The following is a 25,085-nucleotide window of genomic DNA, read 5'->3' as shown; positions in this document are numbered from 1 at the left end:
CGGCCCCACTTAATATTAATATCTATAACTATACTAACTATACTAACTATACCAATTATACCAACTATATGATCATACAATGGATAACCAACCACCTTGCTACAGTTTTCCTCGTTACAGCTCGTCCATGGTCTCTAGAATGGTCTTGATACTATCCAAGACACTACTCACCCCGACTCTTAATACTCTTTCGTCTATACTTTGGAATTTAACCAGTAACACATTGTTATGTTGTGTCGCAGGTTTCAAATATTCCACTTGGAAATCCTCTGGTTTCAAAATGGGGTCTGGACTCAATACCTGTTGTGCAATGGTAGCCATGCGTTCCTCTGGGAATGGGATCCTTATTTCTAAAGTGTAATCTAACGTTCTCATCTTGATGCTCTCTGAGGTGTCGTGTCGTGTCGTTTCTTCTCAGTAAGTAAGTAATCAACCAGCTGTATCTGTCAGCGTCAGCGTCTACCTTTGTACTGTTGTATGTATCCTTACAGCTGTCTAGGCCTCTATCATTAAATATATGCTATAGCTGGACTATATGCTATGCATTATACATTATATGCTATACACTATACACTATATGCTATATACTATACATTATATATTATATGCGCAGTACATTTTTGAATTTGAAATTTGAAATTTGAAATTGCCGCTTGCCGGGTAACCGACAATCGTCCTATTATATTATATTATATTATATTATATTATATTACACTACACTACACTCAACGTATCATATATTACGAACATGGCCGTTTTATAGTGTTTCATCAATATCAACTAGTTGTGGGAGTGTAGTATATCTGTAAAAGTAGATGGTGGTGGTATATCTGTAAAAGGAGATGATGGTGGTATCAACCAAAAATAACTCTCCTAGTTATTGTACACCGACGTTATGTCTGTGACGCTAAACTGAAATTGGTTACTAAGCAGTGGTAGTACGTCTCTGCGTCACAAATTACTAAGCTAGACTATATATGCCATATTATCATACCATATATAATATATATATGCATGTATATAGCGCTGTCAGGTGGAACTAGCTAGACAGATTCTATGGTACACTATTGTCCGTATAATAACATTACACTACACTACATTGCAATACAATACACTACTCAGCTATTTCCAATATGCATTGTTTAACAGAACAAGAAAAAAATTAATCTATAAATAATACGGAATGACTGTGTAATGTAATGTTATGGTATACTATTTTCTTTCTATCAATATACACTAATATATAAAATAGTTGAATAATAATCGAGAAACGTATGCAAATGTATTCCTCAGTATAATGAGAATATTTTTTCTTTTTAATGTACCATGCACTAGACCATACAGACTAAAATAAAATGAATTTTGAATGGTTTATTTTCTCTTGTAGAGAATCTTAACATGGCCACAGACACATACTTTCAATCTACAAATCTTAACTGAATCTTTAGATTTGAAACTGAAAAATCTCATAATCTTATGACGAAATATAAATAAATCTTGCACCTAGTTGTGACATTAAAGGAGTGAACTTCTAACACATCAATTCGTCTCATGATGAAGTCTAAATAAGAGTATATTACAAATAAAAAAATAATAATTCATACCATCAATAATAAAAATACAAACATATATAGATATGTCTACCAACGGTCAAGAAAAAAATGAAAAATATTTAATTACCATTGATAACATCCATTATTCTGTGAAATTTACTAGGAAACAAAATAGTGATCCTTCTAAATACGATTCCCTTCAGTTAATTCAGAAACAACAACAACAACAACAACAACAACAACAACAACTTCATAACAATAATATACCAACCATTCTAACCACTTCAAAAGATCTTATTCTTAATTCTGATTATGAAAAAAACAACACAAAACTAATTATAATCGATTCAACTCATTCTGGGTTGGGAAGAAATAAGGAAAATGATTTTTATGCAATCATAATGGAACCAATTTTATCAAAATTGAATATTAAATTTGAATTGTTTAAAACAACTTCAAAGGATTCAATCAAATCTTTTGCAAATAATTTCTCGATCAAAACGAAAGATACCACTAAAATTGACTATAATTTAATATTTTTATCTGGTGATACTACAATTTCAGAATTCTTCAATAATTTACCACCTCAGCAGCCTCAAACTTCGAAAATAAATCTAAATATCTTAACAATACCAATGGGAACTGCCAACGCTTGGTCAAATTCATTAAATTTGAATTGTCCAATTGATATCTTTCAAAAATTTTTATTAAACAAATTAACTGTATCTCCATTCCCATTATACAGTTTGATTCTACCTCATTCACCATCATCATCATCATCATCTGGAAAAACGGGGGGAAAAAATACAATATACTTCTTCATAGTGTTATCAATGGGATTCCATGCAAATTTATTACATCTTTGTTCTAATGATGAAAAATATTCAAATTTAGGTCTGGAAAGATTTAAATTAGCAAGTGATGAAATATTATCAAATTATAATTTAAATTTAAATATTACCATTGAAAGTTGTAATGATAAATCACATATAATATTAAATGATTCATTCAGTTATTTCAATTTAATGAATACCCCAAAATTAGAATATAATTATATCCCATCCCCATTATCTGATCCCTTAAAAAATAATTTACATGTGTTGGCATATAAATCACATCCATATAATAAACAACAACTAATTAAAAATATAATGAAAGGTTATTCAAATGAATTAGGCCAAAAAAATATCCAGAATATTGATGAAGATGGAATAATCTATTTCCCAATAAATGACAAAAAATTCAAAATTACTTTGAATAATCCATCGCCAATTTCCTCTTCTCTTTCATTATCACACAATTACGAATTATGCTGCGATGGTATGTTATTCAATTTGTTAAATTATCAAACAAACCAAGGTAAACAAGATAAAATTTCATTTGAAATAGAAGCAAATTCAAATAAAATTTCATCATTCAGAATCTTCGCATTATCATAAGCATTTTTCGTACCGCCTTCTCTATTATATTTTCCCACTTCTTTTTATCGTTTACAAACTGATTATAAATTATTGAAAATTGGATAACTTTAAATTATATAATATTACAATAGAAATATTTGATTTTCTTATTTTTTTTTTTGTTTTTAATCAGTTTTATATTAAATTATATTTTTTTAAGAGAAGACGCAACATTCATGCATATACTTTTCTCAAAACTCATTCTAGTTTACTTCTTTTATTAGAGTCAGATTCATCACCTTTTCCTTCTTTATCTTCATCTTCCCCTTTTCTTACTTCCCTATCTTTCTCCTCTTCAGCTTCTTCATCTACAGCACGTTTCATAGGTAAATTCAGCGACAATGAAGCTTCAGTACCTTTTCCCTCCTCTGTTGCAATTGGTGTGTTACCTAGAGAAAATGACAACCCTTTAGTTTGTGAACTATTTTCCGATACATTATTATTATTATTATTATTATCTTCATCGTTACCTTCTCTCTCTTCCTCTTCCTTTTGTTCTTTCTTCCCCAAATTTTCATCATTATTATCTTCATTCTTAGACTCAGGGGACGATCTTGCAGAAGACTCTGAAGATGCTAAAGAAGTTGAAGTTCGCATAGAATCATATACTAAGTCTTCTCCAGCATTGTTGCTATTAGAATTATCATCTGCATTACTATTACCACTCGTATTTACATTTGAACCAAAGGAAAAAGTTGGTTGAACCACTGATTGGGGTATTGTTGCCGTTGTCGTCGAAAGTTGAAACGGTGATGTGAATGGGTTATTGTTGCCTCCACTGCCACTATTATTCTTATTCTTATTATTATTATTGTTATTATTATTATTATTAGTAGTAGTAGTAGTAGTAGTAGTACCGCCAACATTCCTATTCGACGGAGAAGGTTGCAGTGAGGAAGATGATGGATTTAAAATTAAATTCAAATGCTCGCCGTTAGATAAAAGTGGATTCATAATAGCTCTAGGGAATTTATTCATTGGTGTCCTTTCGGCATTATTTTCTCCGACATCAGAAACAACATTAGTATTAATCGTTACAGGTTTTTTATCTGATCCTTCATATTTCGTTTCATTATCAGTCGAAACTATCGTATTATCAGTTGCACCAGTATTACTCTTGGCATTTTGAAGATCAGATTCTAATTTTGTTATTTTCTTCTCAAGGAAGCTTGTTTTCATCAGCACTTGCTGCCTCCCTTCATCAAACGCCTTTTTCTTTACCACTTGTAACTCCTCTTCATATTTTCTTGCCAATTCTTCTTGAATTTCTTTCTTCATCCGGTCGAAAAATTCATTCTTCTCATCACCTGTCAATAATTCTTTAGCTCTAGCTTCTACTTTATTTTGGAATTCATTTTCAAGTTGAGTTCGTCTTTTATCTATGACTTTATTAATCTTTTCTTCAGTTGGTAAACGTATTCTTCTTTTCAAATTCTCTTCCGCCTCTTTGATCCTTTGAGAAGTTGCTTGTTCATATTCTTCTTCGATTTGTTTTCTTATAGCATTTTCATCTATTGACACTGGTTCAATTTGTTTAGTTTCATATTCAGCCTTTAGTTTATTAATTTCTGCTTGTAGTTTCTTCTTAAATTCAGTAGTTTGTTCTTCAATGAATTTTATTTTTTCTTCTTCGAACGATTGCTTCATAGATTCAACAATATCATTTGATACCCCTCCATCTACCGTATCTTGATCAACATTGCCAATTTCTGTTGTACTAGTAGTTAATTTTTCATGAGCCAATTCTTCTTGTAGTTTAGATGATTCCTCCTGTAACTTTTTAATTTCTGAATTCAAATTTTCTTCAATCTGTTTCGATGATTCAACAGAATTAATGAATTTAGTCTCGAAATCTTTTGATTTCATTAAAGCTTCTTCTAATTGTGACTGTATTGAGACAATGTCGTGAGAGTTTTTCATCGTTACTTCTAACCTTTTCTCTAAGGAAAGTTTACCTTCCTTCTCGGTTTCTAGTTGACTTAATAATTCTTTCTTTTTGGCTTCCAAATCATTAATTTGTATCGTTAGTGAATTTTGAGATATTTTGGATGCATTTAATTTTTCATGTGCTTGTTTCTTCAACTTCTCAAATCTATTACCTAATTCTTCATTTTCTTTAGATTTCTCTTCTAATTGGGCTTGTAAACGATTTCTTTCTTCAGCCAAATTCTCATGTTCTACCGGATCAATTCGTTGATATTTAGATAAGATATCTTGAGAACGCTGTTTCCATCTTTCACTTTCTTCATGGCAAATTGAAAGTTGTTTGTCTTTTTCTTCAATTAAGTTAGTTAGTGTTTGTAGTTCAGTCTCCAGTGGTAATAATTTGTCATGCAAGTTTTCCACCTCTGTCTGTAGATGCTGGTTTTTACTTTGTAATTCTATTGTTTCGTTCCTTAGTGTTATATTACTTTCTCTTAATAAATCTAATTGAGTCAATTGAGACATGACGGTTTTGTGTTGTTCTAACAAATCAGGATAATTATGAGTTTCTTCTTTTATTTTCTGTAATTCTAAGTCCGTTGCTCTAAAGTCCTTTTCAATAGAAGTTAATCTTTCACGAAGCAATTTCTCCTCAGCTTCAGTCACATTCAACCTTTCTTGTAAAAGATCCCTTTCTGAACGTAAACTTAATACTAACTTATTATCTCCCTCAATAGAATTTACCCCTGAGCTTTCGGCGTTGTCTTCATCGTTAGCTTGAGTAGTTAGTTTACTTTGTTCGAATAACATTTTATTTTGTTCAGATTCTTCTTCGATCCTCTTCTTAAAAAACTCAATCTGCTTCTCGTACTCGTCCCTTTGCTTTTGCCAACTAATTTGATTTTCATTTAGAAGTCTCTTTGCATCAGTAGCAGATATAGTCAATTCAGCAATTTCAGTTCTATAATGCTGAGTTTGTTCTCTTAATTGACTAATTGTCTTAGAGACGTTGGCATGGTTTTGCAACTCTTGTTCATAATTATTCTGGGCTTTATTAGCATACTTGACTTGCTCTTCAAGATCTTTCATTAAGCTTTTTAATTTATCCTCATAATCCCTCTTCGATTGTTCAAGTCCTTTGGTGACTCTTTCAAGTTCATTGGCATTTCTTGTAAAGTTTATCTTTTCATCTTCGTACAATTTTTTTTGTACTTCCAATTCATTATTTAGATCATCAATTTGTGTCTTTAACACAGTATTGGAATCTGCTATATTATTCTTTGCTAATTCAACTTCTGTAATTCTTTCTTTGAATGCAGCTTCTTTATTAAGAACTTGTTTATTTATATCTGCAATAGATTGATTTAAAAGCTCAATATCTTTTCTATAACTTTCTGTTTGAGAATAGGATTCTGTTAATTCGTTTTTCAAAACTTGTAACTCTTTTTGTAACGATGAAATCTCTTCAAGTTTCCCCTCATCGTCACTTGCTGCCTTATATTTTTCAATAAGTTCAGTTTTTTCCTTTAACTGTTTGGTTAAGCGGGTGTTTTCCCACTTTGTTTCCCGTTCTTTCTCTACTATTTCAGAATATCTCTTTTCCACATTGCTCATTTCCTCTTTTAAAGATTTTTTCTTCTGTCGAAAGTCATCCTTTAGTTCAGTAGTCTCCTCCATCAATGATCCATAGTTTTCTTCAGCTTCTTTTAATTTTTTACGTAGATCATTGCAAGTACCTTCCAAATCATTTAGTTCTTTATTGAATTTATCTTGAGTAGTAGATAACAAATGTTCACGTTCTGACTGTAACGTTTGTAAACGAGTCACTAATAATTTCATGGAATTCTTTTCCTCATTTAGTCTTGTTAGTTCATTCTTCAACATTTCCTCAGAAGAATGAAGTAATTTTATTTCGTTCTGAGATACGTTCCATTTGTTTTCTACAGTGGCTAGTTCTGACCTAGTTTTTATTAAGGAATTGATTGTTTCATGCGTTCTCTTATCTTGTTCAACAACTACATTACGTAATGAATTTAATCTTTTTTGAAGTCTTTCATTTTCAGTAATAGTCATATCCATAGATTTCTGTAACAGCTTCAATCTTTCTTCAGCCAATTGTTTTGCTGATTTCTCTCTCGCTAGTTCAATAGATATATGATTGTTTTTTTCATCAAGTGCAAATATCTTATCATTCAAAATATTGGCATTTTCTTTGGATTCTTGAATGATAGAAGCTATACGGGTTTCAAGTTCTTTAACCAATTGAGTATGTTCGATTTCTCTTTGTTCACGTTGTTTGTCAAAATCAGCTGGAGTTGAAGAATCTTCAGTGTTGGATAGTACTTTATAAGTTTCAAGTTCTTTTGTTAAAGCAGCAATTTTGGCAGTCAAAGAACTATTGTAGTTTTGTAAAGTTAATATAGCTTCTTTAGCTTCAGCTATGGTTTCCTCTTCTATTCTGCTTTTTTCAGCTTGTTTGATTTTATCCTCTTCTTCCAATTTAGTGGCCAATTCTCTGGTTGTTTTTAATAACTCCATATTTTTTTGCTGAAGTTCAATGATATCTTTGAATTTGGTCAATCTTTCAGAAATAACTTTTTGAGTGTCTGTTTCTTTGTCGTGCATTTCATCATCTTCTTGTATTATATTTCGAATAAATTTGACTTCTTCATCTGTTAATGGACCTGCAGAATCATTTGCAACAGAGTTATGTACGAGGAAAAATTGTAATTGATTGGCTAAATCAGACCTTTGTTTCGCCACTAATTTAATCTCTTGTTCAATCGATTGTATCCTGCTTTGAGCTTGATTTAGTTCAGAGGAAACCAATGACTTTTCTTTGTTAGCCTTCTCTAACAATAGTGTTGCTTCCTTTAATTCTTCTTCTCTTGCAGCAGCTCTATGTCTATATGCTTCTAATGTTGGTAATTCAGTCTCTAAGTCATCCATAAATTCTTCCAGATTCTTCTCGAAATTCTCTCTTTGTGATTGTTCATCATTCAATTTCTTCTTCAATACGTCAATATCATCATACGCTTTAGCTAAGGAGTTTCTTAGATCATCAGAAGATGTTGAATTAGACACAGCTGTATAATCTTCACTTTTCCTTAATTTGAATTCTAATTCTACATTTCTTTCTTGAACATGATTTAATTGATTCTTTAAGTCATTTATTTCCCTTGTAAAGTCGCTATCCTTACGGGAAGAAGATGCTGTATCTGATACTGTCAATGAGAGTTCATTTCCATTTTCTCTTTGTAATTCATTGAGTTGCGATTGCAAAACAACAATCAATTGTTGTTTCAACGTCAGTTCCTTTTCATGAGTGGCTTTATCATTATTACGTGATTGTTGGATATTTTTCAAATTGGTGGATGTATCTCTTAACTTGTTGGATAATTCATCAGTTCTTTCTTGCAAGACACAATTAGTAGATTTCATTTGATCCAACTCATTTTTAACAGTATTTAATTGTAATTTAAGATCCTGATTTTCATTTATACTTTTCTCTCTATAAGAATCAAATTGTTCACCTTTTTCTCCGAGTCTTTCCTCTAACCATAATTTTTCTTTATTAATCGTTTCAAGTTCTTGAGATAATCTTTCTAATTGTGTTCTTTGTGATAAATCATTAATTTTCAAATCTTGATTTTCATTTTCTAATTGTAAAATTTTGTTTCTTGTTTTCGATTTTTCATTATTTAATAATTCGATATTATGACGATATTCATTCAATTCAGTTATTCGATCATCCAGTGATTTAATCAATTCTTGTTTTTTGGATTGCAATTCTGATACATTTTCTTCTAAGGAATGGATTTGAATCAATTTAGATTCTAATTCATCTCTATTATCAATTTTCTTTTCTTCTTCTTCCGCAATTTTTTTATAGGCATCTTCTTTTTCTTTACAAACAGATTCATAAGAGTCTATAAGTTCCGTCAATTCATTTTTCAATTTTTTAATGGTAGTATTATTGGTTTTCTTAGTGACTTCTAATTCCGTACTGATTTTGATTTGTTCATTTTCTATATGGTTGAATTCATCGAATCTATTATTTAAGGATTTCAATATAGTTTCATCCAAAGTTTGAACCACATCGGGAGATGTATCTAGAAAAGAAGCAACTTTTGCGATGGTAGCTGATGATAATGGGTTCTTGTTAGAGTCTGTAGTGGGTTCCTGAAACCCTAACATACTTTAATTAATGTGGTTAAGATAACTCTATTTGGGCACCCAAGTTTTCTTGGTAGTTTGTTAATGAAATATGGGCTATTTGACGTGTTCAATTCATACAACGGACGCGTAGAATGGTTGTAGTTGTACTAGATGCAGAATATTGTTCTCTATCAGTCGTAAGATGACCAATTGGACGATTCCTATCTTATTTTTCTCCAAGATTTTGACTGTGTGTGAGTGTGTGTGTGTGTGCCCTTTGCATTTAGTTAACGTTAACTTTGAGTTAAGTTATTTGCTTTAGTTCTATTCTGTTGTTAGCAGTTTTCAAATCCCATTTATGTGACAGCGTTTTTTAATAACATCCGTGCATTATTGGCAGCTAGAGAAGGTGTGGGTGTTACAAATTAGATTTTCAAGTTCCATTTTTTTTTTGGAATGTTTCCCGTTCGGAGATCAAAACCCGATGAAACTCGGTGAATGGAGTCTAATTCTAAAGACGCAACAATATATTTTTTGTTTCTGTGTTTCTCCGGGTAGTACGTAGGGGCTTTGCCGGGTGAAATTTCCAGCAGTAACACACTGTATTGTGTGGTGGGATCACGTATTAGCTAGCTAGCCTGTTACGGTGAGATTGGTTAGATCAACAAGAGGGTCACTTGGTAAACTGAGATATACTTAACGAATAGTGATCTTTTGACTTAGATATTAAGGTTAATTGGGTAAAAAGACCAAGATTCAAAGATGCAAATGTATGTTATTACTGATAGTTTTTACCAACGAGTTGCCAATGGATTAGAGTGAGCAAAGAGATATAAAGGATTGATCCAGATTTAATGAATATAGAAAAGTTCCATTCGTTACAGGGAGAATCATATTTTAATGGTACAGTAAAGAACCTTAAACTAAAGACTATTGACAGGAAAATTAAGAGTTGAATAAGGGCTTCTCTTACGTACTCGTTTCAAATCATTTTGAAGACATGCTTGATAATCACGGAGGTAACTAAAAAACAACAACAAGAAATACTAACTAGTTATTTTCCCTCTACTACTACGGTAGAGATATTATTTTATTTTAACAGTTTTGTCAAGACTTTGACTGGTAAGACCATCACTTTGGAAGTCGAATCCTCCGACACCATTGACAATGTCAAATCCAAGATTCAAGATAAAGAAGGAATTCCACCTGATCAACAAAGATTAATCTTTGCTGGTAAACAATTAGAAGATGGTAGAACTTTATCTGACTACAACATCCAAAAGGAATCCACTTTACATTTGGTCTTAAGATTAAGAGGTGGTATCATTGAACCTTCTTTGAAAGTTTTAGCTTCTAAATATAACTGTGACAAATCTGTTTGTCGTAAATGTTACGCTAGATTGCCACCAAGAGCTACTAACTGTAGAAAGAGAAAGTGTGGTCACACTAACCAATTACGTCCAAAGAAGAAGTTAAAATAGTCGCGTTATTATTTTATCATTTGTTATTATGTTACATGTTCATTTCTGTTCATTCACTTTTTATGGGAATAAATAAAGTACATCTTTAATTTTCTTTAGGACCAAAAAATAAATAATATAAAAAATTTAAAAATTCATTGCAAAGTTAATTAATCAATTAAATATTTAGAAATACTTTTACTCACTACGTAGGGTTTTTGTTTAGAATTGAATATATCAAAGAACTTTAAGTTCGTACGTACGGACTCAGGTGGGATAGAAGTGTAAACCAAGATGTCCTGTTAAACAGCCTAAATGTCCGCGTCTTAAGAGGCATAATCAATCAATGCGCTTCATCCAATAGACATCACTAAATAGAAACTGTGACGCCAGAGTTTGAAAAAAAAATGCCATACGTAGTAAAAAATCCTTTACGTATTCAATCGCCAAATAATAAAAAACATCACAGGCCCTCGTTTGACATTCTATATCTCGAGTTTCAAGGTGTCAGGAAAGAAGGAATGATACACAAATTTTGTGCTATGAGATAATCAAGAATCGTGAAAAATTCGTAATTTAATGAATTATATTTTTTTATATCATACAGAATATATAACTATATATCAAAACGTCATAGGATGTGAGAATAAAAGGGGAGGGGGGAGGGGGGGTCATAAAAATGAAAGAATGCACAGATACCAACAATAATAATATTATTAATAATAAAATACAAACGAACGATCACATATCACTATGAGATAATGATGATGTTCTCCAATTATTATTATCAGGTCCTGGTAAAATTTCTAAGTCATCAGCACCAGAGGACAAATGTCTTTTGGATTGTTCATCTATTTCAGCGTCATAATCCATTGCATTCATTTCTTCTTCAGTAGCATTTAAACCTCTAAAACATAACCAAAATAAGATACCTGTGACACCACATGAAACAGCTAACCCACCAAATAACCAAACGAATTTAGGATCAACGGTAACTGATGAAAGAGCTATCCCTAGGATACTCCCAAAGGCATTTGTCAATAGGAAGATTGACATGACGAAAGATTTCATAGATGGAGGAGCTTTAGAATAAGCGTATTCTAATCCAGTGATGGATGCAAAGATTTCAGAGAAGGCAATGAGCACATATGCAGGTATTTGCCATGCAACGTGGATTTTATTTGGTGTATCACATGATAATGGATGATCGTAACATGGACCTGTATTATAAATGAAATGTTGTAAAACAGCGGCCCAGGTCATGGCACATCCACCAACGAAGAATCCTATAGTGATCTTAGTAATTGGTCTAATTGGAGTAAATCTTCTTATAAATGGATAAACGAAATTTTCGAAAATAGGAATGAAAATAATTAAAGCAATGGAATCGAAAACTTGAAGGAAATCATTTGGAATACCATGTAATTCCATAGTACTACCTTGTGTAACAAAAGTACTAATCATACTACCGTATTGGACCCAATAAATTGGATAGAAAACGAAAACTTTACATGCTGCTATTGTTCTTTTCATTTCGTCAACAAATCTATCATTCCATGGGTAATTTCTTTCTGGATGATAAGATGGTTTAGCAGCATTATAATCGAGCTTGTTTTTAGCGACAATCCAACAAACTTTAAAACTCTTCTGGACAACGTTATCACCCATTTTTTCTTTAACATAATATTTTCTACCAAAGACTAGAATCACTACAGCAATCCAAAAGAAACAGAATGGTAACAAATAAGCAGCCCAGAATCCCTTATGCGATTCTAATTCTGTAGTAGCCATAACGGACATTGATCCGATATTAATCATAAGATAAAAGACCATGAAAACATTTTGTAAAGTAATATTTGGATCTTCGATGACTCTTTCACCTGATTTCAAAATCTTGACTCTTGGTTTCCTTTTCGGTAATTGATCAGCAATTAAAACAGACAAATTAGCCTTAATGAAACCTGTACCTATACCAATTAAGATAATGGAGACGATAAATCCACCAAGGGAAGCATTTTGTGAGGCAATACTTGGAATAGCAGTAATGAAAAGAATGAAAATACCAACGATATAAAATCCAGTACCCACAGAGATGGAATTATATTTCCCCCAATATGTATCAGCGACGAACCCACCAAAGACTGGAGTCACGTAACACCAAAATTGGAAGAAATAAGAAAGACCAGTGGCACCTGAACTATTTAACATTAATACACCCTTTGGTGAATCGTTGGGACCATTTTGCATATAATTTTGGAAAGGAGCAGAAAGACCATAATAAGAGAATCTTTCAGCTAATTCGACCACACCAATTAACCAACATCTTAATGGGATCTTACCTCCTACACGTTTCAAAGTGTTCAATTCTTCATCAGTAGGTTCTTCATAACCTTCTTCCATTTCATCATCATCGAAGTCATTAGTGGAATCATTAGCGGAATTAGATAAATTGTAAGTTTCCACATCATGAAGTTTTTCCTCCGTGCTGCTTGTAGTGGCATTTGTTTCCTTCTTGGTAGTAGTAATTTCTTCTATCTTTTCATCTTTTAATACAATGTCCCGTATTTCAGGAGTGTTAATAGATTGCACGTCCCGTGTCATTATTATTTGGGTTGATCTAGTATCTAATATGAGTATGCTTTTATTTTTAGTTTAGCAATGAAGAAAAAAAAAAAAAGAAGGGACAAAGAATTTGTTGAATAATAAAGGTAGGATTTCTTTAATAAGATTTAATGAGAATAAAGTTAGTTAGTTGGTTACTTTAGATTGAAGACGATTCAAAAGTTGAAGGAACAACAACAGAGCCAAGAAAACAATAAAAAACTTTTTTGAAGAAGAAAGAATCATATTTCATGAAGTATATATAATAGAACAATATGAGCTAGAAAGATTTGACTGATCATGATCAAGGAAGACTCAGACTGATAAAACGGTAAAATCGTGATAAGACATTGATTACGTACATACGCACTAGTTACTCAGGCATTAGATATCGGCCCGGGAGAGGGTAGGAGCAGGGTGTGGAGACCAGCAGGCTCGAGAGAGATAGTCTGTCTTTTTCCTGTTATTCTCTTATCCTCTTTCCTCAATATTTTCCATTTTTTCCTCTTTGCAAAGTTTTGTTCTTATCATTTTGTTCGAGATATTACGTACCTATTGGGAGTATTGCAGAGAGATATTCGTAGAGTTATCCATATTTTCACATCGAAAATGTCGTGGAGAAGAGAGGAGTAGAAGAACAGAACAGAACAGAAGCAGCCCTTCTCTCTCTCTCTCTCTCTCTCTCTGTGTGTGTACAAACAAAGAAAAGTCATTGACACCTATTTTGTCCTTTTTTTCCCATCTGCGAACATCAGAGACAGAGAACAACAACAACAACAACAATTGCGCTGTACCCAAAGGGGAACTCCCCTCTACAGCGACAAACTACCCCGTTGACACTAATTTTTCTCCAAACAGCGCCGTTCCAGCACCGGGTTCGTCGAGCGGTTCTACAGGATTTCTTTAGTAAACTTCGTTCTTGGCGGTCATTTTCCCAGGAAAGCCATTCGGCGTTTTTGGCATCAAAATATTTCTGTTCCTTCACCTCAATCTCCCCGCGGTGTGCGGATGTCCTCCGTACGGTATAATAGTTCGTCTTTATTCCAGCTTCGGGGTTAGCACTACGTATATCTTAAATCTTAAAGGTGGCAATTCTTTTGTGTCAGTTTCCAAAGATTAACGTGTATTGAACACCACTACAGTCAAGCATGTTCACAACTGAGAGAAAAAGTGTGTCTGGTTGTGGCTCACAAGGAAGGTATTTCTCTGGTCTGGGTTAATCAAGTGAATTCATGTAGTTTATTCTTCAATTATGTGTATGGCATACTCATCAATGCTGGCTTGAGTGTCATCAAATTGCTAGGTAATTTTTCTTAGAACTGAGTCAGCATGATTGTTTCCCCCTTTGATTTTTCCATTTTCCTCAAGTTTTGGAACTCACCAGTATTTTCTTCAAAGGGTATCGATTGTAGGAAACAGAACACATACCTATGTACGGACATAGTGTTTGTATATTTTTTTCAAGATGGGATTCCCGTTCATTTCATTTACGTATACCGTTGCGGTTCGGCTTCAGTAAGATAGTTTGTGGCGATTAGACTCAACCGGCTCCGATACCGGCTAGCTTCAAAAGTCATCATAAAAAGTACATGCGTATATTTGTAGACTGAAGAGTCAAGATTTCAAAATTTGTAACTACGTAGTATATTCTAAGTATAATATATGGCCTACAACGTCACCGAGTTAAATGGTTACACCTTTCATTTTCGTTGAACTTGTATCTGTAACGACCCTAGATTCTCCTGCCAAACATTTGTATGCACATCTTAACTTATGGCTTCACCCTATCGAACTTTATATCTTCAAAGAGATGTATACATCGCTGTAGATAATCCAGTTAAATCAAGATATCTCAAAATAAATTAGAGGAACTATCATGCGCCCGTACTTCCACCTATACTTGTGAGCCAAGTATCCATCCTGGTTGCTTTTATAGTTTTGAGAGCACACCAGCGACATTTTTTACCAGCAAAGATACTGAAGGGTCTCCTCAGTACAGTTCTTTCTTAATTTTACTTGATACACGTAATTCATTCCATTACAGTCCGTCCTGTTGAATGGATCTGTTTCCATATAATTCTAAGTGTATATGGATTATGGGAAGGGTTAGGTTTACTTACAATTTGTGTGTCACGAAATTTCAGAAAAAAAACTGGACTGTTTTGAGAGGTTTGGGTGCAAAAGTGTTATTAAGAGGGTATACATTGATTATTATAGACAAACTCCATCAAAGGTATGATATAGCATAGCTAAATATAATTCAAGAAAAATTCAGATGCCATTCTAATGAGAAAATGGTGCTCTTGATCTATGTCCTTAACATATGCACACTTGTAAACGTTGAAGTTCTCCATTTAACTGCACACATACATACAGCTCCAGTTTTGTTTTTTTTCATTTTTGTCAGATTTCGGGGATTTTTCAAATTTTTCAAAACATTTTTTTATTTTTTATTTTTTTCGAAAAATTCGGAATCTCGAAAATTAAACATCAATAATAAGATCCTCGATTTATTTAACGACACAGAGATGAGTTAAGACTTTACTTAGTGACAACTTATATTATTATAGTTTGTTTTTCTTCCAAACATAATTCTTAGCAATATATATTAGAGAACCGTACAGAAATTCATTCATTTAATCAACATGTCTATTAAACAAAAGAAGGATGAAAAATTACCAAAATTGAGTGAAAAAGAAAAGAAGAAAGAAGCTTTGTCTAGCTCAGAATCTGATTCAAGCTCAAGTTCTAGTTCTAGTTCTAGTTCTAGCTCTAGCTCTAGCTCTAGCTCCAGCTCCAGCTCCAGCTCCAGTTCTTCTTCATCAGATTCTGAAGACGAAAAAACTAAAAAGGTTACAAAGAAGACTGGATCTGATAGCTCCTCATCTTCTTCTTCTGATTCTGACACCGATTCAAGTTCTAGCTCCAGTTCCAGTTCCAGTTCCAGTTCCAGTTCTGATTCTTCATCATCATCTTCTTCTTCTTCTTCTGATTCAGACTCAGAATCTAGTTCAAGTTCTAGTTCCAGTTCCAGTTCCAGTTCCGAATCTAGTTCTAGTTCTAGTTCTAGTGAATCTGATTCTGATTCCGATTCAAGCGATTCAAGCAATTCAAGCAATTCAAGCTCTAGTTCTAGTTCAAGCGATTCCGATTCAAGCGCTAGCTCCAGTGACTCCAGTTCTAGTTCCAGTTCTAGTTCCAGTTCAAGTGATTCTGATTCAAGCGATTCTGATTCAAGCGATTCAAGTTCTAGTTCCAGTTCCAGTTCTAGTTCAAGTGATTCTGAATCTGACTCTAGCTCGAGTGATTCAAGCTCTAGCTCAAGCTCAAGCGATTCTGAAGCTGAATCTGAAGCTGAAAAAGAAAATGAGCCTGTTTCTAAAAAGAGATCCAGAGATGAAATTGAAGATTCTACACAGGAAAATGACAATGACGAAATTCCAGTGACTAAGAAACAAGATACTGAAACAAATGATGATGACACAGTATTATCAAATTCAAATTCAAATTCATCAACTAAATTAAATATTTCAGCAGGTACAGATGAAATAAAAGAAGGTCAAAGGAAACATTTCTCAAGAATTGAAAGGGAAAAAATTGCATTTGAAGCATGGGAATTAACTGATAATACATATAAGGGAGCTGCTGGTACATGGGGTGAAATGGCTAATGAAAAATTAGGTAGAGTAAGAGGTAAAGATTTTACAAAGAATAAAAATAAAATGAAAAGAGGCTCTTATAGAGGTGGTTCCATTACTATGGCTTCTGGTTCATATAAATTCCAAGATTAATTAAGAGCATGGATTATGAAAAAAGAAAAGAAAAAAAGACCAAATGGAAAATCACTCTTTAAAAAAAAAAATAGGTGTGTCGTGCACAAACTATCGACGAACGGCATGAACGGAGAAAAAAAAAATACAAGTAGAATCAAACTGTATGTTTTGTCTTCTCATTTAGGACTCTAATTTTTTTTTGTAAGTGTTTTTCTTCAATTATGTATATTATTATTTACTTCTAATGCATTTTTTATTTTTTTTATTTTTGTGTATTTTTGATTCTTTTAAAGTGTCTATAAACTATGTATGTATGTACTTACGCAGCTTCCAGTTGAAGGCGGAGGAAAGCGTTGCTATAACAAATCATCTTGTTGTTCTTTTGAAAAATCAATTAATCTTGTTCTTCTTTTCATAATTTTATTATTATTTGCAAATAAATCCAAGTTATCAGTTTTTTTATTAATTGTTGGCAAACCATCATTTAATAAAGCATCAATATCATGATCAGCACATAATGGGACATGATCATTAAAGATATAATACTCATCCAAGATTTGTTTATGACAAATGAAACAATTCAAACAATCCACATGGAATCTTTCCAATTTATCATTTTCTAAACATTTCCCCTCAATAAAATTAGAACAAATTTTACAAATACTATTATTTTCTTCATGGAAATGTTGTTGACAATAAGGAGTATCATTTAAGATATAGCATGGGATCCTTTTATTGAATTTAATTTTACAATTTGTACATTGAAAACATTCTCTATGCCATTGTCCTGATAATTCATTATCATTTTTAGAGAAAATTTTCTTCCCTGTTATTTCTAATCCACATGTTCTACATGGTCCTTCACCTGGTGGAAATTTTTTTTTTTCCTTAGGAGAAGAAATATTTTCATGTTTCTTTCCATGCAAATCACTTGGCGACCTATCAATACCATTAGACGGCGTGGTGATGTTCTGTGTTATTGATTTATTGTCTACGTTTAAAGAGTCATTTTTTTCTCTTGATGAGTTAGTAGTAATGTTATTGTTTTGGTTTGTATCCTTTTGGAAGACGCGCGAATGTTCAATTAACGGAGATTGTATTTTTATGCTAGGAACTGATGCAGTAGGAAGTGATAGTATCGGTATTGCAGGTGAGATTTCTGAATGTGAAGGTGATGGTGATGGTGAAGGTGAAGGTGATATTGATATCTTAGGGAGGGATAAATTTAAATCACTTGGATTGTTTGTTGTTATTGATGATGGCAAAGTTGTGTTGAATTTATAAAAAATTGGTGTTCCACTTGTAGTTGTTGGTGTAGTATTTTCTGAAGATTGATCTGTGGATAAATGTTTTTGTTGATGTATGTTTGGTAATGAATTATCAGCATCTACTGGCGGAATGAAAGTAGATGATCTTAATGCTGGGAATCCTGATAGATATGCGCTTGATTTTTTAATATGTTGTTTTGATATATCATTGGCAGTCAATTTTGTATATTTTTCATTTTGATTTTGATTTTGATTTTGATTTTGTTTTAAAGATGCAACAATTTCTTCATTTCTTGAAAATGAAACATCATCTAATTGAGCGATAAGTTGTTCTACTTGTAAACTTGTACTTGTGCTTGTATTTGTATCTATGAAACCATTTAAATTATCGTTTGTTGTGTTATTATCATTCGAATGATTGTTGGCGGCAATATTGAGTTGAGTCCATTGGTTATTATCAACATTATTTATGGCATTACTATTATTGTTATTATTATTATTATTATTTGAGTCTTGAATGGGTATTTTGGATGATTCTAGGGGTAATGGAGGGTCGTTACTACTTGTGATTGATAACGGTATAGTAGTTTTTTCATCAAGGATAGAATGAATAGAATTTTTGTCGATAGTTTCCTGTTCTGTTGGATGATTATGATTTAAGTTACTATCTTCAAATGAGAAACTTGGCTTATGATGAATATTTGAAGATTTTATAGGTGAAGTTAAAGGTGAATTGGATAGTTTTTCTGAGACAGAAGATGATGATGATGATGATGATGATGATGATGCGGAAGAAGACACGTCTGCGGATGAGAATAATGGTTTACTTTCCAAAGCTATATTGAGAGGAGCTTGTGGTTGCAAGTTTAAACTTGCAATACTATCAGCATCAGTATTATCATCATTATTAGCTGTATGATTGTTGTTATAAGTATCTTCATAGTTATTATTGAAAGATATATCTGTTAATGATGGTTGATGTTCATGAGTGTGAGCTTGGAAGGGGACTGAATTTTCTTGTTCTTGTTGTTGTTGTTGATCATTTTGATGATTGGAGAAATGTGAGGAAGTATCATTTTGTGTTAACATCATGAAACTTTTTTCTATGGGACTTAATATTTTTTCATGTTTTTCTATATTATTGATAGAATCATATTTATTATTATTCATTTGTTTCATCGGTGTTTGAGTCATATTATTATTGCTTGTATTTTGTGTATATGTAGATAAATGTGAGGACTGTATTCCATTGAACTGTTGTTGTTGTTGTTGTTGTTGTTGCTGTTTTGAAGATGATAATGCAGGATTTGATGAAGCATGATATGTATTGTTAGGATTGGGCATGTATGGGTTATTACTAATATGTGTAATAGAAGGTGGGGTTTTCATGGATGAAGATCCACTTCCTGTTGCTTGTGAATGTAGGACTTGTAAGTTATTATTATTTCTTTGTTTTGAAAGATTTGGATCACTATTACTCATGTTTTTTTGAGAATATTTCATGGGTACATGTGGCATCTTCTTACCATTATCATGGTCCGTAATCTTTGATACTACTGGACTTTGTCGTTGGTTACTATTGATATTATAAGAGGATGGGAGTAAAGTATTGTGAGGAGATGGAATACGAGTAGTAGATGTAGGTTTGTCTCCACGATTGACATCGAATCCAGCCCTTTCCAAAGCAGTCTTGTAATGTACTTTCGGATTCAATTTAGGAAATGGTGAACCATACATTGAATTATTCATGATTTGTCAATGGTCTTGGTAAAAATAAGAATAAAAATAAACTAAAAAATGATATCTGTTTGTGTATCTGGAACTACCGATGAATTTCAATAACAGTATTCAATACTAGTTCATAAAAAGATTCTGGAAGACACGCGAAAGGTTATCTGGGGCACTTTGTGCAATAGAGTACAAAAGTAGCGTATGGATGTATGTATGTATGTATGTATTTATGTATGTATGTATGTAGGTATGACGATGAAGGAACTGCACCTTCAGCAAAACAAACAGATATTTGTTATACTGTTATTGGCAGATGTACCGTGTAAACATCAAAATGTTCTTCACAACATCGACTGATATGAAAGCATACCATACCATACCATAGCATACCATAGCATAGCATAACACATGGAATATAATGCTTCGCGTCAACTTCCGAAGAAAATGGAAATCTGGGAATCTGGAGATCTGGAAATTAGAAAAATTCCGATTTGTCTGCCAGTCTGTCTTTCTGGCACGTGCACTTGGAGTAGCAGTTGGCGATGGGGAATAAACGCGAAACAAAAAATTAAAGGAATAAACACGTTACGTTTTCGTGTCGCGTTTCGTCTGGTCCATTCTTGAGGGCCTGGGCTCCCTTCAAGGGTTGCGCTGTTTTACCCTTTTCTAATGCCGTTTAGCAAACCCTATTAATTCCTGAGTTTTTCTCGCGCCGTGAACCTCGCGCCGTCTCTTCTTTCGTCTTCCGGTTTTGCGTTTCTCCTTCAGGGCATACCATATTATATTATATTATATTATATTATATTATATACTACGTATGCTATCCACACTATCTATATTGAACTAATTAAGGAAGAATTCATATCATAGCATATCCGCATCAGGCATAATATCACATAATATATATATATATATATATACCTAGTATAGAGTGGGTCTTAGAGTACAGTAAAGTGGAGCGGAGTAACAAAGGGTGGAACAGTTTTAAGTGGAAAGATCAATAATACTTATAACTAGCTAGCTATTTTGAAAACAGAAGAACAAGCGAGACAAAAAGGAAAACCTTTACCACAGCTGAACTGAACTAACTCAATCCAATACGTTCAAATCCTTACATTGAAAACACAAACCAAACCAATATCGCATCATTTAACACATATCTCTCTCTCTCTATTTGTCTTTCTACCATATCTGTCATTACCCACTACACTAAACGCATTCCTCCGCTTTCAACTATATAAATTTGCTTGAACCGTTCTGATATATTATATGAATCTAACTGCATCAAGGGACACCAATTTGACCCTTCAGAGGTACATTTACCCCTTCACTCAACATATTATAGAAACTTACTATCAAGAACAGGATCAAGATCAAGACCAAGGGGCAAAAGAGAATGATGACACCCAACGACAGCAGCATCAAGAACAACAACAACTACAATTACAACTACAACAATTGCCCCCAAAAAGAGAATCATTAGATAACAGTGACACAGAGGTAGAAGTAGAAGTAGAAATAGAAAATGAAGAGCCAGATTATTATAAAAACATTGTCGTCAGTAACACAGAGAACTCAAATGAAAATATGTACAACTTATTAATGGCACGATGTAAATCATTTATTTATACCTTATTCAAAGCAGATTATCAACGATCATTATTAATAGATAAAACACTTTTAGAAAAGCAAACCGCTACATCTTATTCAGATTGGAAAAATACATGCCTAAAATTAGATGATTTAACTAACAAAAATGAATGGAAAGAAACTAAAGAATCCACTTTGTATGATTTTAAATTGATTGAAAATTTAACTACAGATATGAAATTAAACCGTTTATCTAAAAATTACTCTCAATTATTATACTTAATTAGAATAAATTGGGTTAGAAATATTGGGAACATTGGGAATGTCAATTTATATAGACATTCTCACATTGGTACGAAATATTTAATTGATGAATATTTAAAGGAATCAAGATTATCATTAGAAACTTTATTAGAATCAGATTGTGATTTGGAAGATGATTACCTTTTGGGAATCTTACAACAAACTAGAAGAAATATCGGTAGAACTGCATTGGTCCTATCAGGTGGAGGTACTTTTGGTTTATTCCATATTGGAGTCTTAACTACATTATTCGAATTAGATCTTTTACCAAGAGTCATAAGTGGTAGTAGTGCAGGCGCTATAGTGGCAAGTATCCTTACCACTCATCATAAAGAGGAAATCCCAGATTTATTAAATCATGTAGTGGAAAATGAATTCAATATTTTCCAAGATGATAAAAGGAAAAGTGAAAGTGAAAATTTATTAATAAAAATTTCAAGATTTTTCAAAAATGGGACATGGTTTAATAACCAGCACCTAATAAATACAATGATCGATTTCCTTGGTGATTTAACATTTAGAGAAGCTTATAATAGAACGGGGAAAATTCTAAATATTACAGTATCTCCTGCATCTTTATTCGAACAACCAAGATTATTAAATAGTTTAACAGCACCAAATGTTCTAATTTGGTCCGCTGTATGTGCTTCATGTTCATTACCTGGTATTTTCCCATCAAGTCCTCTTTATGAAAAGGATTTGAAAACAGGTGAAAAAAAGGAATGGTCAGGTAGTTCATCAGTGAAATTTGTGGATGGTTCTGTAGATAATGATTTACCCATATCAAGACTTTCAGAAATGTTTAACGTAGATCATATCATTGCATGTCAAGTTAACGTCCATGTGGTACCATTTTTGAAATTATCAGTATCATGTGTTGGTGGAGAAATTGAAGATGAATTTAGTGCAAGATTGAAACAAAATTTATCTAAAATATATGGATTCATGTCAAATGAAATTATTCACTTATTAGAAATGGGGAGTGAAATTGGATTAGCGAAAAATCCATTAACTAAATTTAGATCCGTTTTATCTCAACAATATTCAGGTGATATAACTATATTACCAGATTTGAATTTCTTATTAAGAATTAATGAATTATTATCAAATCCAACTAGACCATTTTTATTACGTGAAATTACTAACGGTGCAAAGGCAACATGGCCAAAAATTTCCATCATTGAAAATCATTGTCTTCAAGAATTTGCTTTAGATAAAGCGATCTCATACTTAAAGGGAAGAATTATAGTATCATCATCAATTAAAAATCCATTACAATTTGCAGATATCCCAGTTGGTTTAATTAAAGCAAATATCATCTCAAAAGAACGTATGGTTCAAAATGGTGTTATTATTAACGATAATGATACTCCAACTACCATCGACGCATTAAATCAATTAGGAAATGAAAAAATAACAACAACCTTAAATGATACAAATTCAAATTCAAATTCAACTTCAAATTCAAATCTGAATGATAATTATTCTAATGTATTAGATGATAACTTGATTGAATCAGAATCTGCAAAATCTTTATCATTACTATCTGATCATATACAAGGCAGTGGACACCACAATCATAATAAAAGAAATAACAATAAGAACCACAACAATAGTGATGATACTACTGATGCTAATGGTGATGATGTTGACGTCGATATCGAAGATGTCCGAGATATCGATGATTATAATCGTGAAACATCCACTGAAGAACATTTTTTAAATTCTTCACCCACATATCCATTATTTCAAAGAAGATCAGGATTATCATTAACTCATAGACGTAGACAATCAGATACTGGAGTAAATCATAATAATAATAAAAGACATAATCTTAAATCATTATCATTATCAGCAGCATCTCCAGGTTCTATATTTACAAACAGATACACAAACAGATATAATCCTGTCTTAAAAAAAGGTAATACAGGTCACTTATTTTTCCCTGGACAAGCAACTCAAGATTCACCAAGAACACGTAACATAACAAGTAGTAGTAGCAGTAGTTCACATACTCGAAAAAATCAGTTACCATTATTGTCACCAGCTGAATCCGCATCTATCTCTGTATCAAAGGCAATGGATGATTATCGTATTGAATCAGCACCGATGGCAACAACAAATGAAGTCACTACTCTAATGCCCAACGTGAAATTTATTGATCCATTAATAACTTCACCAAGCTACAATAAAAGAAGATATCAAAATATGCCATTGCATAATCATCATCATTACGTGAAGAAAAATGGGAAATATAATCTGGTCAAACATTCTTTCGAAAACAATAACAACAACATCACCAATAATAATAATAATAATAATAATAACAAAAGTAATAGTAAATTATTGAAAGAGAAGTTAAATAATCAAGATCCTGATAACTCTAGACGGAATAGTGCTGATGGACGATTAGACCAAACATCAGGAGAAAGTAATAAAAATACGGTTAGACACTTTCAACCAGAACTAAGAAGGAACAATAGTGAATATTCTAGTACGAGAAGAAGATCAATTACTTCCAGCGTATCACCCGATGATTCCTCATCAAGTTAATAAAAGAAAAAAACAAAAAAACACATGGAACCTTTTTTGCATAGTATTGCGCTTCGATAACTACTAGTGACACTCAACTAATATATACTTATATAATAATAATATCTTAATTAATGAAGAAAAGTCAACACCTATTGTTTTTTTGTAAGTAAGTTAAACTGAGACATAACTTCGTAGTATTATTCGATATGGACCTTGTTCTTGCAATAGAACTGTTTCAAAAGAAATCGAGGAACGTCTACTAGTTTTACCTTCGATCGGGATACCAAGTCAAAAGACAACTATGTTGGTTTTCCCAATTATTTTGGATCCTCTCATGATATCGTCAACAGGTCTTTCAGATTACTATACAGTATATAGTCACTCTACTGTTACGAGTAGTTGCGTCGTGATTTAAAGGGGTGTTTTTTGTGGCCAGTAATTCGTGTAATTAACCCTATAGTGGCTATAATAAGGGCTTAACGTAAATCAATTTGCTTTTACCCTAGGGTATACAATTTGAAAAACAAACAAAAAAGAAAATGAGTTTTCTTTTTATTATTTGCAAACGTAAGTAACAAATATTTCCAGAATATTTCAATTAAGGTTAAATATTTATTTATACGACCTGAAAATTCAAAGGGATTACAATATCTTCTGACGACAATTATCAGGCCCTGTAATCAGATAAACAAAATCTACCAGATCGTTAGCGTTTTATATGTTTGCTTTC

The 25,085-nt window shown here is 32.5% G+C and overlaps 8 protein-coding genes across 8 annotated transcripts; 4 read left to right on the top strand and 4 right to left on the bottom strand.

Moving 5' to 3' along the window:
- Positions 1-114: 114 nt before the first annotated feature.
- Positions 115-375, bottom strand: PCC1 (chromatin DNA-binding EKC/KEOPS complex subunit PCC1; the record flags this gene model as incomplete). Its single annotated transcript, XM_003670518.1, has 1 exon — positions 115-375. One exon carries the CDS (start codon positions 373-375, stop codon positions 115-117), a length of 261 nt encoding a protein of 86 aa, XP_003670566.1.
- Positions 376-1,636: 1,261 nt separating this feature from the next.
- NDAI0E05050 (uncharacterized protein) lies at positions 1,637-2,992 on the top strand (the record flags this gene model as incomplete). The annotated part of the gene is made up of 1 exon (XM_003670517.1): positions 1,637-2,992. One exon carries the CDS (start codon positions 1,637-1,639, stop codon positions 2,990-2,992), a length of 1,356 nt encoding a protein of 451 aa, XP_003670565.1.
- A 219-nt stretch (positions 2,993-3,211) lies between these two features.
- Positions 3,212-9,133, bottom strand: MLP1 (Mlp1p; the record flags this gene model as incomplete). Its single annotated transcript, XM_003670516.1, has 1 exon — positions 3,212-9,133. One exon carries the CDS (start codon positions 9,131-9,133, stop codon positions 3,212-3,214), a length of 5,922 nt encoding a protein of 1,973 aa, XP_003670564.1.
- Positions 9,134-9,856: 723 nt separating this feature from the next.
- Positions 9,857-10,575, top strand: RPL40B (ubiquitin/ribosomal protein L40 fusion protein; the record flags this gene model as incomplete). Its single annotated transcript, XM_003670515.1, has 2 exons — positions 9,857-9,864; positions 10,197-10,575. The coding sequence occupies 2 exons, from the start codon at positions 9,857-9,859 to the stop codon at positions 10,573-10,575; spliced, it is 387 nt and encodes a 128-aa protein (XP_003670563.1).
- A 720-nt stretch (positions 10,576-11,295) lies between these two features.
- On the bottom strand, positions 11,296-13,155 carry PTR2 (Ptr2p; the record flags this gene model as incomplete). The annotated part of the gene is made up of 1 exon (XM_003670514.1): positions 11,296-13,155. The coding sequence occupies one exon, from the start codon at positions 13,153-13,155 to the stop codon at positions 11,296-11,298; it is 1,860 nt and encodes a 619-aa protein (XP_003670562.1).
- Positions 13,156-15,800: 2,645 nt separating this feature from the next.
- On the top strand, positions 15,801-16,946 carry SRP40 (Srp40p; the record flags this gene model as incomplete). The annotated part of the gene is made up of 1 exon (XM_003670513.1): positions 15,801-16,946. The coding sequence occupies one exon, from the start codon at positions 15,801-15,803 to the stop codon at positions 16,944-16,946; it is 1,146 nt and encodes a 381-aa protein (XP_003670561.1).
- A 338-nt stretch (positions 16,947-17,284) lies between these two features.
- On the bottom strand, positions 17,285-19,945 carry PXL1 (Pxl1p; the record flags this gene model as incomplete). Its single annotated transcript, XM_003670512.1, has 1 exon — positions 17,285-19,945. One exon carries the CDS (start codon positions 19,943-19,945, stop codon positions 17,285-17,287), a length of 2,661 nt encoding a protein of 886 aa, XP_003670560.1.
- A 1,251-nt stretch (positions 19,946-21,196) lies between these two features.
- TGL4 (triacylglycerol lipase) lies at positions 21,197-24,373 on the top strand (the record flags this gene model as incomplete). The annotated part of the gene is made up of 1 exon (XM_003670511.1): positions 21,197-24,373. One exon carries the CDS (start codon positions 21,197-21,199, stop codon positions 24,371-24,373), a length of 3,177 nt encoding a protein of 1,058 aa, XP_003670559.1.
- Between the last annotated feature and the right edge of the window lie 712 nt (positions 24,374-25,085).

Source organism: Naumovozyma dairenensis, chromosome 5 (assembly GCF_000227115.2).
Source record: "Naumovozyma dairenensis CBS 421 chromosome 5, complete genome".
NCBI classification, from domain to species: domain Eukaryota; kingdom Fungi; phylum Ascomycota; class Saccharomycetes; order Saccharomycetales; family Saccharomycetaceae; genus Naumovozyma; species Naumovozyma dairenensis.
This window is presented reverse-complemented; position numbering and strand designations above follow the sequence as displayed.